At 45.6% G+C, this 16,430-nt stretch overlaps 1 protein-coding gene across 2 annotated transcripts in view; it reads right to left on the bottom strand.

The window, feature by feature from the left end:
* The window catches only part of PAXIP1 (PAX interacting protein 1), a 51,204-nt gene that overhangs the window by 17,557 nt on the left and 17,217 nt on the right, over positions 1-16,430 (bottom strand). For both annotated transcript variants that reach the window (XM_040984379.1, XM_040984380.1), the window contains exons 6-9: positions 11,575-12,207; positions 3,438-4,173; positions 2,899-2,993; positions 528-623 (exon numbers count right to left, since the gene is read on the bottom strand). In XM_040984379.1, coding sequence (XP_040840313.1) covers positions 528-623; positions 2,899-2,993; positions 3,438-4,173; positions 11,575-12,207 — 1,560 coding nt within the window. The remainder of the gene's footprint in view (positions 1-527; positions 624-2,898; positions 2,994-3,437; positions 4,174-11,574; positions 12,208-16,430) is intronic.

Genomic DNA, 16,430 nt, shown 5'->3' with positions numbered 1-16,430 from the left:
TCTCTTTTTCTCCCCTTCTTTCTATGACTCTGCTTTTCCAGTAAAAAAAAAAAAATTAATTAATTAGCTAACTAATTTTTAAAAAGAATCACCTTATTTTTAAAAACAATAGCTGGGCCCAGCGGCGCCATGGCCTAGCAGCTAAAGTCCTCGCCTTGAACGCCCCGGGATCCCATATGGGCGCCGGTTTGAATCCTGGCAGCTCCACTTCCCATCCAGCTCCCTGCTTGTGACCTGGGAAAGCAGTCGAGGACAGCCCAAAGCCTTGGCACTCTGCACCCATGTGGAAGACCTGGAAGAAGTTCCTGGATCCTGGCTTTGGATTGGCATAGCATCGGCCGTTGCACTCACTTGGGGATTGAATCATCGGACGGAAGATCTTTCTCACTGTCTCTCCTCTTCTCTGTATATCTGACTTTCCAATAAAAATAAATCTTTAAAAAAATTTAAAAATAAAAATATAAATAAAAACAATAGCCACTAAAATCTTCAGATGCTCTATACAAAGGGACAGGCTTTGTGCTCACCTGTGCGTACACGCTACTGACTTGGCTCTCACAGAGCAGGTGTGTGCATCGGCTTGTGAACGTGGGGTCCACAGCGCCACCGTGGGCCTGGATTATCTACACAACAGAATCAAACAAGGAAGCCATCAGTCCACAATGCAGTTCATGATAAATGTTATTTCAATAAGACAGCTATCAAAAGAACCCACCACATATTTATACTGATTTTTCCAAGTTATGACAGATAGGTTACCACAGTATTTATACAAACTTTCCTACCCAGCACTGTAGACATTCCTATCCAATACTGGAGGGCCTGGGTTCAAATCCCGGATTTGCTCCCGATTGCAGCTTCCTGCCAACGCAGCCTAGGAGCTTGCAGATGATGGCTCAGGTACGTGGGGGCCCGTCTCCTACAGATCTGAGAGTTTCTGGCTCTTGGCCTTAGCCTGGCACCCAACCCTAGCTACTGCAGGCACTTGGGCTATTCCAGCAGACAGGAGTCTGCATTTCAAAAAACAAAACTGAACTAAGGCAGTATTTGTTCATGTATTTTCTTAATCCCGCATGCCATTTTTTTTATTTTTTCCTTCTGGAATCCTACCTGCTGGTTCCAAGTACGGCTGCCATCTAGTGCCATCCCAAATCTTTGGGATTTCCTTTCACTTCCACCCTTGGAATAACCGCTCCATGTCTGCACATCAGATCCTCTATTCAGTGCCTACCAGGTCACACTCCTGATTACTGCACTGGCTTCTCACGTTAGGGCACCCGAGTGGCAAATTTCTGACAGCAGAAATCTGAAAATATTTTAACCCTTAAAGTCATATGGGCGAAACACATTTTTCAATGTTGAATGTTATTTTTCTTCAGTTTAAAAAAACACTATTCAATCGTCTCTTGGCTCCCATATTTTGTATTTGAGATGCTGAATATCTTTGGAATTTAGTACAGTGGTTAAGTTGCTCTAATATCACTCACTTTGGCCCACATGTTCATCCCACTCAATTATATGAACTAGTAAAAAGAAAATTTTAAATTAAAAATACCACTCTTTTCAGCTTTTTGTAAATTTGGAGACACAGGTCCTTCAAATTATAAGCTACTTTCTTCAATAATTTTCTTTCCTTCATTTTTTCTGTTCCCAAATGTGTATTCCATTGTGGCCACTTGAGGAGGGAACCAGCACAAGGAAGACCTCTTTATCTGCAATTGTGCTTTTCAAATAAATAAACTTTTGGAAGAAAATAAATATTTGCTATTGTGATTCTCCGAAACATCTCCCTCTTCCCCCATGCTGTCCAAGCTTTATTTATCATCATCATCTCTAACTGGTCACAGCACAATCTTCTTCCTGTCGCCCCCTCAACAGCAACAGACCACTCTGCCCCACCCCTTCCCACAGGTTTTAAAGACTCCAGGGAGAAAACGCCAAACCCCTTAACAGAGAATAGAGGGAATGTCTTCATGGACTTTCACAAATGCCAGCGGGCAGTGTCTATCGTTCATCGCTGCCAGCCACACTGTGGTCCTCTCCTGTCTTCTTTGGTCTGGCTGGACAATCTTTCCTCCAAGCCTCACTGCTACATCTCCTTGGGACTCAGTTCAGGAATCCTCCCTTCCTAAACAGTGTAACACACCCTTTCTGACCACACAGGCTATAATGTCTCTTCTCGGGCTCGCATAAGGACCTGGGCCACCTCTGCGGGGCAGTGACACACTGCACAGGGACAGTCTGTTGTACTGGTCGGATCACGAACTCCGTGTATCCCTCTGCATTCACTGCATCGTGCAGCGCGCCTGGCACACAGTCAGGATGCTTGCAGGGGAAACACAAAGTTAGCTCTTGTTAAAATAAAAAAACAAAGACTTAGCTTTGATTTGTGATACAGCAAGAAAGCATTCACTTCTAGAAGCTACGTGTTTAGCAAAAGGACTAAAGCTAGATATGTAGAATAGACCAGTTAAATCAAGTTAAAATAATAAATGGGCTCTAGCGCAACAGGGATGACGTACAGTCCTTTTTTACTTAGAGATTTTAGGTTTTCTAACATTTAGGAGAAAGAAAAATGATTAAGTCATACAAGCTGATAGTTCTCTTCCTATGTTTTTAGAATGTTTATCTTGTTGCCATGCCCGTAATCATACATAAATAAGTGTCCCTTTGACTTTCTGAAAGACTCTTGACAGAGTAAATTTCACCTATTGCTTCAGCCGGGAAAACTGAAATCTTAGGAACGGGACTTGCCTAAGTCCCTAAGGTCAAGGAGACAGTCCTGGACAAGGCCTAACACACTGAGGACACTGAGGACAGACCAAGGTAGCCCAACACAGCCAGATCTCCACCCAACAAGGAACATCTCCAGAGCTCTCCACTTCTGCAAGGCCTCACCCTTTTCCAAGTGGCCAGCAACTGTTTGTCAGACATTTGCTCTGGATAATCCGCAATTGCAAACACACACCCCAGCAAGAAGCCTTCTTCTGGAACTAGAACAGGACAATGCAAGAAAAGGTAAGTTGAAATTCTGTGAATATGCATGTCCCCATAATCTAACAGCATCTGAATTTAATCAAGCTAATTGGTCTCAAGAATTATGTTGAGTGCATTTGGGAATGTTCACACAAATATACCGGTTTGATTATGTATACTAAGAAATTATTAAAAACTAAAACCAACGTAGTTTATGCCAGACAACTAAACATGGAATTAGTGCTACCTGGCAGCCTCTTTGTTCTATGGAACAAATCTATCCTTTGGTATACAATGCCTCAAGGTACGAAGGACAGTAAGTGCCTCGTAACATAGGAGTCCCATTCCCTACCTCGTAGTAACTATTTCATACGGATCCTTGCCCCCAACCCCCTCACATACTCCTCACACATTTATATAAGATTTTCAGGAGAAAGAAAAGATAAATTCCAGTTACTAACGCTCCACTGCTGGATCATGTCCAAACAGCTGATGATGCTGTGGGGGCTGCGGCTGGGGCGGCTGGGGCTGCGGAGGTGGGACCTGATGCTGTAGTGCCTGGGATGTCTGACTCAAGTGTTGTGCTGCCTGATTTTGCATGTGCTGTTGCTGTTGCTGTTGTTGTTGTTGTTGCTGCTGGTGTAGGCGCTGCAGCTGCTGCTGCTGCTGCAGCAAGCTATGCTGCTGCTGCTGCTGCTGCAAGTGTGCCAGCTGCTGTTGCTGCAGCTGCTGTTGCTGCAGCTGCTGCTGCTGTAGCTGCTGCAGCTGCAGGGCATGCGGCTGATGGAACGGCTGTAACTGCTGCTGAGGCCGATGCAGCTGCTGCTGAGGATGCAGCTGTTGCTGTGGAAACTGGAGCTGTTGCTGTGGAAACTGATGCTGATGAACTTGCTGTGGCTGCTGTTGTGAGAAAGGATGCGGCTGTTGCTGGGGGTAGGGCTGTTGCTGAGGGATCTGTTGCTGCTGCTGCTGCTGCTGCTGTTGCTGCTGCTGCAGCTGCATGATTTGCTGGGGCTGGAGATGCAGAAGCGGCTGCTGCTGCGGGTGCTGGGGCTGGTGGTGCTGTTGGAGCATCTGCGTCTCGGGCCCGCCTTTCATCTGCCCGAATAGCACTGCAGTGGCGTTGGCATGGCCCTGCTGGCTGTGGTTCACCTGCTGCTCTAAATTTTTTGTGGGTGCAGAGAGGGACTGTAAGATCTAGAAAACAGGAGGTAGGTAAAGTCATTAGCAATAATTACATGTAATATTAGTTGCTTAAGAGAACAGCACACCCCATCGACACAAACACTCCACCTAGCAGAAGCACCAAGTGACTGGACACTTCACAAATAACATGGCATCCTTCCTGCTGATTTTCTTTGTAACTTTAACAAGGCAACTGAATCAATTCGTGTTTTTAATTTATTTAAAACTTGTAAGTCAAACTGAACAAGCTCATGAATGAAAGATGACACATGGAAGAACTCACGCTTGCCGTGTACTCAGCAGCAGTCACGGACAGCGAGAGCATTCCTCTGGGAGCCCGAGTCCTGGTGCCCCCTGCACTGTGCTGTGTGAGCAGCATCTCCCCTCGCCCGTCTCCCTTCCTCCAGCTGCACTTCCGCACACCACGGAGTGCTCAGGGAAACAGTAAGCGGCAGCCACACCGAGCAGTCTCCACTTCCACCTACCTTACGGGCCCAGAGTCCAACGAGGAGAGGTCCCTAGGAGCCCCTTCCGAGCTACAGTACCAGCAGCAGCTGAGACATGAGCCTAGCCCAGCAAGGCCCATCTGTGCCCATCCTCCGCTGCCCGTCAGGGCAACCCTACTCCGTGCGGTGGGTGTACTACATCAAGGTTAAAAACATAGGCATTCCATCAACTAAAAAAAAATCATTATTCTAACTAGGAAATTCTCACTCTTCAAAAAGTTACAATCAGTTCCTTATGATCACGGAAACCATTAGAAAAGATTTAACTAAGAATTAATAAACTTCACCCTATTTTAATATCTTGAAAGCATTTAAATAAAACCCTAGAAATTCTAATTTAATATACGTCAAGAGCCACACAAAAATTTCTATTGTTTATTCTCCACTTAAATATACTTCAAAATAACAGGTTTTGGGTTTAATAAGATAATTGAGTTTAAAGATGACATCAAATTCCATAGCTTGGACACACCTGTCTTTGAAATCACCCTGAAGACAAACCCTCTGTAAAGATATTCAATACTTCAGAAACACATCAGTTGCACTCTAAGCAGAAAAACTTTTTTTGAACAAATTTAATAATAGAATGATTTCTTCTCTACGCTTAGAAGCATTTTAGAAAGTAAACTTGAGAGGAAACGAACACCTCCACACACTCCCCCAAGCACTGGGCAGCATCTGTATGTCCACAAGTACAGAAAGGCAGGGGTGGAGGGTAGGCGTGGGGAAGACACCTGCCCACACAACAAAGGGGTGGGGAGGCCTCTGAAGAGTTGGGGATAGGAAGCAGTTTAATTTTCACTCTCTATGCTTTGGTATCATTTGATTATTTTTTATGTTGCACTATATATTTTTTTCAGCCCTCAGAACTCAACACAGGGAGCAGCATTTAGTGTAGCAGTGAAGATGTTGCTTCCAGCCGCAGGCTGGCTCAGCCCAGGCGGGTGTGTCACCTGGGGAGTGAACAGACAGACAAAATTCTCTCTTTCTACGTCTTCTCTCTGCCTCTCAAATAGAATTCTTAAAAAAAATAGTAAACAATAAAAATTTGATGGGTCCTAAGGAAACAAATGCCAGTCAGCCTTGGGTCAGAGTCATGGCCACAGCCAACCTAGTCTGTTAGAGATCAGAGAAGCAGGTCAACAGCCACAGCCGGAATGGAAATGGCCAGTGGCCTGGGATACTCTGTAGCTACTCAAGGGTGGGGACATGAGGCACAGCTAGGTTGGCAGAGGAAGGCACCTGACAGCTAGTCACCCTGTTAGAACACCCACTGCCCTTCTCAGACCACTTTCTTCAACCCTCTTCTCTGCCGCCTGTTAAACACATAAATTAACCCTGAGAAATGCAAGAAAAAAACAATAACTGCTGTTAATTATTTGGTCACGTAACAAACAGCAACCTGAGACTCTTACGTGCTTGGTCACAACTGCTCTGCCACAGAGCAAAACAAACTTCGAATCACTATCAGATATGAATTACTGTTCCACCACAGCTGCTCCAACACATGTAATACTGAGTGCCACAACTTATAAACATGATGATACGTACCACGTGGTATCTAGCTACCACCAAAGTACAACTTCAACAGGATTTTCATGGTCAACTCTGTTCTCACCAAACGTTAAACTAAATCTTTCAACATTTTGAGTAGACATTTTTTTCCTGGAACTCGGTGGACCCTTCCTGGTTTCCACCTCTAGAACACGCAGCTGAGCCTCAAGCTGCTTTCCCAAAAACTACTTCAACAGCAGAGCTGGGCCCACCTCCCTGGCGTAGTCACTCCTATGCAGTCAAAGGGGATTACTGTTTCTTGGTATACAAATAGGCATCTTCGCATTCAAGCCAATCCATTCTCTACAACTGGAAAACGTGAGGCAGTAAGGATGACATATCCCACACTGCCAACAATAACAATGTTTCCTTTAAATGGGTCACTTCTATCCATAATTTCTCAACTGCTAAAAGGAAAAGCATTCCTCAGGCTGCCACAGGTTCTCTCCATGGTGTGCAATTCTCACAGCTACACTGCTGAGCTTAGGCCTCACACTTCTTCCAGTTTCCTACAGGACAGGTCTCCCAGACGGCCGAGATCTCACCAGGACTACTCCACCTCTATATGTTTCTTCTTTCTTAGATTTTGAAGCAAGATTTACTTACGCACTTAAACGACAGTTACGCAGGGCTGGCACCATAGCACAGCAGACTAAGCCTCTGGTCCAAGTCCTGGCATCTCCATTTCAATCTAGCTCCCTTTAACAGCCTGGGAAGGCAGCAGAGAAGGGTCTAATTCCTGGGGCCCCTAGACGCACGCACGAGACCTGGAAGAAGCTCCTGGCTCCTAGCTCCAGACCAGCCCAGCTCTGGCCGTTGCAGCCACTTGGGAAGTAAACCAGCACATGGAAGCTGCCTCTGTATAATTACCTTCAAATAAAAAATAAGTAAATTTTTTAAAAATTTAAATAAGTCTTTTTTTTTTTAAGAAAGAATAAAGGAGAGAAAGAAAACTCGGATCCACCTGTTTACCTCCCCAAATGGCTACAACAGGGCTGGGTTAGGCAAGGCCAGACAGAAGCCTAGAGAGCGCCATCTTTGTCTAGCATGCAGGTGGCAGGCACCTCAATACTTGCCATTTGGTGCTACTTTCCCAGGCACAGCAGCAGGTGGCTGGATCAATAGATCCCAGGAAACAGCTTAACCCACCATACCACATTGTCCCAAATACTCCATCTACCTTCAAAACTCCCTCTCTGGGGTGGGTCACTAGTCTTTGATAGTCACAGGTTAAATCTTTTTTTTTTTTTTAATTTATTTTATTTTTATTGGAAAGGCGGACATACAGAGAGGAGAAACAGAGAGGAAGATCTTCCATCCAACGATTCACTCCCCAAGTGAGCGCAACGGCTGATGCTATGCCGATCCGAAGCCAGGAGCCAGGAACTTCTTCCAGGTCTCCCACATGGGTGCAGGGTCCCAAAGCTCTGGGCCGTTCTCGACTGCTTTCCCAGGCCACAGGCAGGGAGCTGGATGGGAAGCAGGGGCGCCGGGATCAGAACGTGCGCCCATATGGGATCCCGGGCGTACAAGGCGAGGACCTTAACCACTGTGCCACCGCGCCGGGCCCAAGGTTAAATCTTTAGAATCCCCTTCCTCTAGCCCGCCACGCTTCCTGTCTGCCATGACCTCCTCAGGCTTGGCAGCACTGTCTTCTGAAACCTCTGCTCTGCTGAGATACAGCCACGTGGCTTTGTCACTGCTCTCCTGGACAGCAGGTGGACAGCACCTGCAGGCCTGAAACGCACTGACATTTGTTTTTTCCTTGCATGATTTCGTCTCCTCTTCACTCAAGAAGCCGTGTACATATGGGACACCATCCTGGACAAGCGGGGCCATGGAGTTCTACAGCCACCTCAGCCTCACTGGGCACTGCCTTGCTCCCTCAGCCACCCTCTAGAGCAACAGCCAGTCACAAGCACACACGCTCCTGCGGCACCCAGACAGGGAGTGCAGAGTGAAGGAATCAAACAGGGAATCGTGGGAACATAAAGTCCAAGGGTTCTCCCAGCCCCAGAGGACCCTGGCTTGCTTTTAGGACTTCTAGAATGCCAGCCGAAGCTTTGTCGACAAGACAAATCAGACATCAAATTTGTCTGGTCAACCTCATGGTTTGGGCAAGTTAACCAAATCTTTTAACTAATCTGATCAAATTAAGTATCTGGACCGAAATGCATCTTTCATCACCCACAGCTGTTCTATCCCAAACATTGATCACTCAAATATGCCAAAATCTGACCAATCCACTGCTGGCACAACTTTAACAATCTGACACAATCATCTTCACAGAACTGCGCCCCTGGTCTCTCCTCCCTGTGTGGTGGACTCCGTTTTATTCATTATTCCTGTTAACATGCAAAGTTACGGTCACCATCCCACACTGGATTCTAATCATGTCTAGCAATACCGTCTTCTCACCTTTGTCTATTTCAAAACCTTCTCTCCTCCCGGAAATCCTCCTCACTGCCCGTCCTCCCGAGCTGCCACAGGTCCACTCTGCCTCACGCCATCTAACTTGCCTCTTCGAATAGCTAAAGAACTGCATCTTCCATCTTACTCTGAATGCCAAACTGCACGACTCTTCCAATGTGCCGAGCCTCGCCACTTCCTGGCAGCTCCGAGGATTCAGGCTCCCTTCCATTATCCCAGCGCCACTTCGCAACTCGCTGCCAGCCAGGAGAGGAGGGTGAGCTTTCTTCCTCTCTTTGCTCTTTATTCTTCTTTTCCTTCTTTGTTTTCTTTCCCTCTCTTTTTCATTTCCTTCCCCCCAGTTTCCTTTTTTTCTCCCTTTCACTTTTATTTCCCTCCTTTTCTTCTCTGCTTCCCTTTTTTCCTTCTTTCCTTTCCTCCCTTCCTATTCCATTCATTTTGCTGTACATGATAGAATCCCACTGCTTTTCTAGATGAATAAGATAACATTATACATACACACCACGTTCTCTTTATTCATTCGTCTCATGATGAACACCTTGGCTGATTCCACATTTTGACATCGTTACTGTTAACAATGCTGCTATAAACCCGGTGGAGAAGTTAGCTCTTTGATAAAGTTCCTGTCCTTTGGATAAACACGGGAGATTTTTAAGGTATGTGTAACAAATACTTTATTAAACCAATTCCCTTACCATACACAAGAAAAACAGCAATGTTTCTTACTACTACTTCATACCCAGGCCCCGTTTATATTTCCCCATTTCCTAAACATCAACCCCTTCCACTCCAAGCAGGGCTGTGGATTACATCCTGCTTCCCCTTGTTCCTATACTCTACAGACGTTTTCCTGGAACTCTGAATGGTTATTCTAAGAGCAAAAATAGGAAGTGGACATATACCAAACCAAGTGAGTCAACATCCCGGCCCTCATTATCAGACAGACTAGTCCATCTGAGCCGAGAGCGCAGGGGGAGGTTCCTTGCTGTCAGAACACATCCAACAGGAGGTCGCCTCTCCTGCCCAGGAACCCGCACTCGCTGCACGCCTCTGACTCCGCGGGCTCTGCCCCGGCTCCCTTCCCTACCTTACACATCCTTCTCCCCTTCCACAGCGTGAGTCGGCATTGCCCCGGGTTCTAACTCCAGGAAAGCCTTCAACATGACAAACACGTTTCCACTGACCAATCAGATCTGATACTTCAAATCCAACCTATCTGGCAAGGCGCTCAAGTTCTCAACCCTGCAGCTCCTTACACACGGCTCATCTCTGAGGCGGCATCGCCTTCATTCTCCTGCTGCAGCTAGAAAGCTAGGTCCAACCCTGCACTCCTCTCAAACGTCACCTCCCGAAGTTTTTTTAGGGTCTGTTTGCACGCTTCCTCCTCTACAACAGTTCGACATTACAATACCTAGCACATCTCACCTCACCCCTACTCCTTCCTCTGAAGGAAGCTCGCATCCCTCACTACAGCCCTACATTGCAAGATCCCCTTTCAAGATGTCCTGGCGGTCACTCACCCACCACATATAAACCTCATAAAGCACAGCACAGCCATGCTCTACTTCTGCATCTTCCCACCCAGAATGCTCTGCCCCCCATCATTCCTCCAGTCTCTTTTGTCCTTCAGCCCTGATTCAAATCATCCGCCTGACAAGGCGACCCTCAGCACCTGACATGGAAGAGTCTCTTGCTGCCATCAATGGCTTTTAATATGAAGCCTTAGCATTGGCTTCAAATATCTATAACCAGAAGTTCTGTAACCGGGAGAAGTGCTTCTATTCAAATTTGATTGCGCACTGCCTGTTTCTCTACCTACAACAAATGTAATGGGCTTGTCCTTATTTGCCATTTCATCTCTATTGCCCAGAAAAACAGAAACAGCTGCCAATATACATCAACAATCTTCTTTCTGCATGAAGACCTTGTTTATAGTTTGAGAGGCAGTAAAAGACAGACAGGGCTCCCAGCCACTGCACCAAATTCCAAATGCCCACATGCCCACATGCCCACCACGTCCAGGGGATCAAACTGGGAGCTAGGAACTCGGTCCAATCTCCTACATGGACTTCCTGCAGGGGCTCAGTCACTAGGGCCAACACCAGCGACTCCCATAACCCATGTTAACAGGAACCTGCAGTCAGGAACTGCATCCAGGTACCTTTGCGGGATGCAGAAGTCCCCATATGGGGCTTAACCATATGGCCGAACACCTACTCCTATTGAAAAAACAAAACAAAACAAATCCTCTTCTGTATCAACAAGGTATAGGCCATGAATTAGAAAATAAAGGCTTCGATAAATGAATGAACTTCTGTTATGTTGAATGAAGCCTGTTTTAAGGAACAAGGAACAGCTGGTAACTTTAGGCTTCTCCTTGCTACTGCTGCTAAGTAACTGTGTGCAAACCCGTCCTCAAAACCAGCACTCCAGGGACCAGAGCTGGAGCACAGCACACTATCAGTGTCCCAGCCAGTTTTGAGCGCCAGCTGCTCCACTTCCTATCCAGATTCCCGATTATGGTCTAGGAAAATAGCAAAGGTTGGCTCAAGTGTCTGAGTCCCTGCACTCACGTGGGAGATGTGGAAAAAGCTGCTGACTTGGGATCTGCTCAGTTCTGGCCGTTGTGGCCATTTAGGGAGTCGATCAGTTGACAGAAGACCTCTCTAACTCTGTCGTGTGGACCCTGCTTCTACTCAGTTCCGTTAGGCCTTCTATCTGAGCGCTTCTATCAATGAGCGCTTCCACAGCAGAAACTGACACTCAATACACGGACAGACACACACACATACTCACAAATAGCCTGTAAGCTACGCGGGTCTGAAGAGCCAGAGACAAGACCCGTACGTTGTATTGAAACAGACTGCGAAACTCAATTCTAAAATACACTAGTGAAATGTTTGCTCCTTAGAGAGTGACTTACATGTGCTACGTTTGAAGGTCGGTTAAGCTGCTGAATGTCAGCATTATTAGTGATATTTCTCAATGTCCGCACAGCTGGATTCCAAGTAGCTAGCATTTGTGATCTTTCAGAACTTGGGAGATTCTGTCCAGAAGCCATTAAGTTACCCCGGACGTCAGGAGGCACAATGTTACCTGGGGCAGGCGGGACATTGGCACACAAGTTAATCAGGCCAGGCTCCTTTCCCTGAGGCAGCCTGCGCTTGGCTACAGCCAGCTGCGGGACTTCAGCTGGGGTCCAGTTTAAATTTCGCTCTTGTTTTTCAGGTGACGAATCTGAAGAATCATCAAACATCAGCTCTCCTTTAGACTTCTCCGTGTTTGACTTGGGGGAAAACGGTTGCTCCCTGGCAGGAGACCCTTCCTGCGAACTGGCGGGGCTCGACTTCTCATCTGTGCTGCCCTCGTTGGGCGACTCTTGCTCCTCATTCTCCACTTCTTCCTCCTCTTCTTCCTCCTCCTCTTCTTCATAAATAATCAGACGAGGATGATAAGAGGCTTCATCCTTTCTGGTTTTTTCAGATATGCAATCCAGGACCCAGTCAGGAGTCACAATTTTAATACTTGCTCGCTTTAAAGCATATTCATATTTCTCCTGCAAGTTAAGCGGAAACACAAACATACAAAACGGAGATGTTAGGTCCATAAATAAAGATGAACCCGACAGCACTGACGTTAGGAAAAACTCGTGCCCGCCACAGCAACGCTTATTTTGTTTAAAGTAACATTCATCTGAGACATGGAGACAGAGATCCCGTTCATCAAGGCTCTCGCTGCCCGGGGCTGGAGCCAGGAAATCAGAACCAGCCAGAGCATCCTCAAGAGGCAGCAGGAACCCAACTACCAAACGCCTCCTACAGTCTGCATGAGCAGGAAGCTGAAATCCGGAATGAATGGGGGGAACCTAATCTGAGTGAGTGTCAGCCTGGGCCACAAAGCCCAACCCATGCACATTCAAATACAGCAGCAGAGCTAGGATCCTTGTGGGAAAATGGAAAGTGAGGAGCTGATATCTAAGTCTGTGTTTACCGATGGTTTTCATGAAGCTGGTTAGCTACACCAGATGTATTTTAAGTATTATCTTCAGCATGTCCTCCAAAGTGACTGAAAGGTAGCTGACGTGGTAGGAAAGACTTCTGGCTGGTGTTTTCTGAGTCTGCAGATATGCCAAGTAACAATAAGGGTTGGAGACACACCGGCTATACAGCAAGCCTCCGGATTTAACAAGGTTCGCAATCTAGCTCTACGCGAGAAATTAACCACGTATTGAGACATGTGAGGAGTGCTAACAGGCAGAGGGCTCTCCCCCCAGAAAGGGTTTAGGACTAAAAAAAAAGAAAAGAAAAGAAAAAGAGAGAAATGAAAAATTTTATATCGAATAACACAAATAAAATAGCCTTAAAATGAGTTTGGGGGCTGGCATTGTGGAACAGCAAATCAAGGTGCCACCTGCAATAGCAGTATCCCATAGAGGCACCAGTTCATATCACGGCTGCTCCATTTCTGAGCCAGTTCCCTACTAAGGTGCCTGAGAAAACAGCAGAAGAGGGCCCAAGTGCTTGAGCCCTGCTCCCACACAGAGCTTATCCCAGAAACCCAGAGGAAGCTCCTGGCTCCTTCCTGGCTAGCTCCAGGCACTGTGGCTGTCTGGGGAGCGAGACAGAGAATGGAAGCCCTCTCCTTCTATAACTTCATATTTCAAATAACTTTATATATAGATTTAAAAAAAAAAACAAAATAAGTAGATGGATTCATAAATTTGGCTCAGATAACTAATACAGTCTTACTCATCTGCTTCTTTTAAAAGCCTGTTGTTTGGCAAATACAAACTTGGGACCAAGAAGGCACTTGCAGCTTTTGGTCCAGTTTATGAATGGGTTAGGCTCCCATTCAACGGGAGAGAGAATAAACCTGGGAGACTTATCTCCTGGGAAGCAGCAAGCTCCACAGAAGTGGGATGTGTCCTTTGTATTACTAAGGATGTTCCTTCTAAACCTTTGTAAGATACAAGTAAAACACACAGCAATGAACAAGAGGCTAAGCAAAGGATACGATCATGGTGGTAACCACATTGGGACCACATGAGCATTTCCAGTGCCCAGCTGTAGTTACTTTTGTAATAAATATACGTAAGAATGGTAAAGGGAAGAACCGTATTATCACAAAATTTAACCAGGTACTTTTTCAACCTAAAACATGGAGAACTGTCCTTTTGTGTCCTTCATATACATATATTGAAGCTGGCACCAATATTTTAACTTTTTTAAATGTACATTTTCACAAAGTTCAAAGTTCAAAGCCCAGTACATCCCCTAACCCATCACCCAGCTCCAACCACAGCAAATCTGGCCTCATCCATCTTCTGACTGTTTCTTTCCTGTTGTTAAACTAGTTTTTTTTTTTTTCCTTTATCCCATTTGTGGTACTCAAAGCACTCAGTCTTTCTTTCATTTATTTGAAAGGGAGAGAGCGAGCCACCATCTTCTGGCTCATTTTCCAAATGCTAGCAACAGCTGGTGCTGGGTCAGAAGTCAACCTCCCGGAACTCAGGAGTTCCCACGTGGGAAGTAGAGACATGGTAATGGAGCCATCCATCACCGGCTGCCTCCCGGGAGAAGTACAAGATAGCTGGATGGGAAGGAGAGCCAGGATTCGAACATAGGGTGCTGGGATCCCAAGCAGCTACTTAGCCATTATACCAAATGCCTGCTTTATTTATATATCTGATAGCTACCTGAAGCCACCCATTTAAGCCACCTATTACCATGCCCAATAAAATGAACCACAATACATCTCCTACTCGGGCTTTCTTCAAGTCTCTCCAAGAGCCTCAAACACCTTATCAAGTTAGAACACAACAGTTCTAACTTGAGGGTGTTCTTTCTTTTCCGAGTTAGATAATTTAATCGATTACTTAATGTCAGTCATGTAGTTATTTCTATTGTTTTCTATTCTGAAAACCTAGTGTTAAATTTTGTGGGGCCAGGATTGTGGTACAGCACTTTAAGCCACCACCTGCAGCACTGCCATCTTACATGGGTACAGGTTTGAGTCCTGGCTGCTCTACTTTCTATCCAGCTCCCTGCCAATGCATTTGGGAAAGCAGTGGAAGATGGTCCACATGCTTGGGCCTCTGCACCCATGTAGGAAACGCAGAAGCTGTTCCTGGCTGTTGATTTTGGCCTGGTCCAAATGATCACATCTGGTCTTCCAAGTGGTGCAGGGCCCAAACACTTGGCCATCTTCTGCTGCGTTCCCAGGCACACAAGGAGGAGCTGGACTGGTAGTGGACAGCCGTGACTTGAACCACTGCACACGTAATGTGTCAGCACTGCAGGCAGAAATTTAACCCACTGCATGACAACGCCAGGCCCCAAAACTCTTAACTTCTTCAATACATTTTAAAACTTATGCCTGAATATGTTATAAAGTGTAGTAACATAAAGAAAGGAATAACTGAACCAGACTCTTTTGGATATGATTTCAAAATATTGTGGTAATTTAATTATGTGAACCACAGAGAGAAGCACGAGTCAAGAATATAATTGCTAATTATAACTTACGTTAACTTAAAACCATGCTGGTTTTAGAAACCAGCTCACCTGAGATTACCGCTTCTCAGCCTCTGGGCTGTGAAGCAGGAGAGGAGGGAGGCAGGCTGTCTCTGGGCCGTGATGCAGGAGAGGAGGGAGGCAGGCTGTCTCTGGGCCGTGATGCAGAAGAGGAGGGAGGCAGGCTCAAGGGGGAATCGATGCTCTCTGAGCTGACCAGAGCAGGGCACACAGGCGACCGTGAGCCAACAGAAACACGACACAGCAGACAGCATGCCTCTGTGAGCTGCTTACAATTAACCTCTTAATTCAGTGACCCTGAAGAGGAGCTGTTACCACTGCGCAGTCCTGAACAAAGCTGAGAGGAGGACGGGGTGCCCAGGATGCCAACCATCTCAATGCCAAAGGCAATACTACCTGGTCAAATTAAACTCAAAACAACATTCCAAATACTCACGTGGAAAACCATACAGTGTTTTTTTTTTCAAGTAAGCACTTACAAAAAAACATAAAAATAATTCTTACCAAAGAAAAAAAAAACCTACTAAAATTTGGCCACTCATTTTTTGGGTCATCCTGCACTGCTTTCCCAGGCCACAAGCAGAGTATGACAGGAAGCTGAGCAGCTGGGACACAAACCTGCACCCGCTTGGGATCTCAGCACATGCAAAACAAGGATTTAGCCACCAGCACACCAAGCCGGGTCCTGGTCAATCATTTTTTAAATTGAATTTATTCTCCCGCCAACTGATTTCCCCTCAACAGTAACAATGGTATAGTCTTTCAACAGCAGACACAAGTCCATTTTCTGCTATCTAAGCGTATCCTGACATTGCAGTTATAGACAATGGTAGAAAGTCCAATATCCTACTGTCAAGATATATTTAACAGCTTCATTAGGTGTCCATCTTTAATTCAGAAGTAGAGACGTATATTGCAACGTATCTTCACTTCCCGGTATGCTAGTTTCCATTATAGAGTTCCTCTTGATGAATATATTTACATACATGTTTATCTATATATCACAAATAAATCTTTAAAAATTAAAAAAAAAAGTTGAATTTATTGGTAAATGTCACTAAACATACCAATATCACTTACGATTTCTGTGTCATAATTACACAAGACACTGGTAATTTCACGATCACTCTTAGAAACATGCACTTTTGTTGCACATTTATAAATGTCTTATTATTTAATTACCTTCTAGAATAGTTGTGCTTGATTAATCAAAATCCTATGTATTTCTCATTAAAATCACCTTTAA

This window comes from Ochotona curzoniae, unplaced genomic scaffold (assembly GCF_017591425.1).
Source record: "Ochotona curzoniae isolate NIBS_2020 unplaced genomic scaffold, NIBS_Ocur_1.0 contig_4105, whole genome shotgun sequence".
In the NCBI taxonomy this organism is placed as follows: domain Eukaryota; kingdom Metazoa; phylum Chordata; class Mammalia; order Lagomorpha; family Ochotonidae; genus Ochotona; species Ochotona curzoniae.
This window is presented reverse-complemented; position numbering and strand designations above follow the sequence as displayed.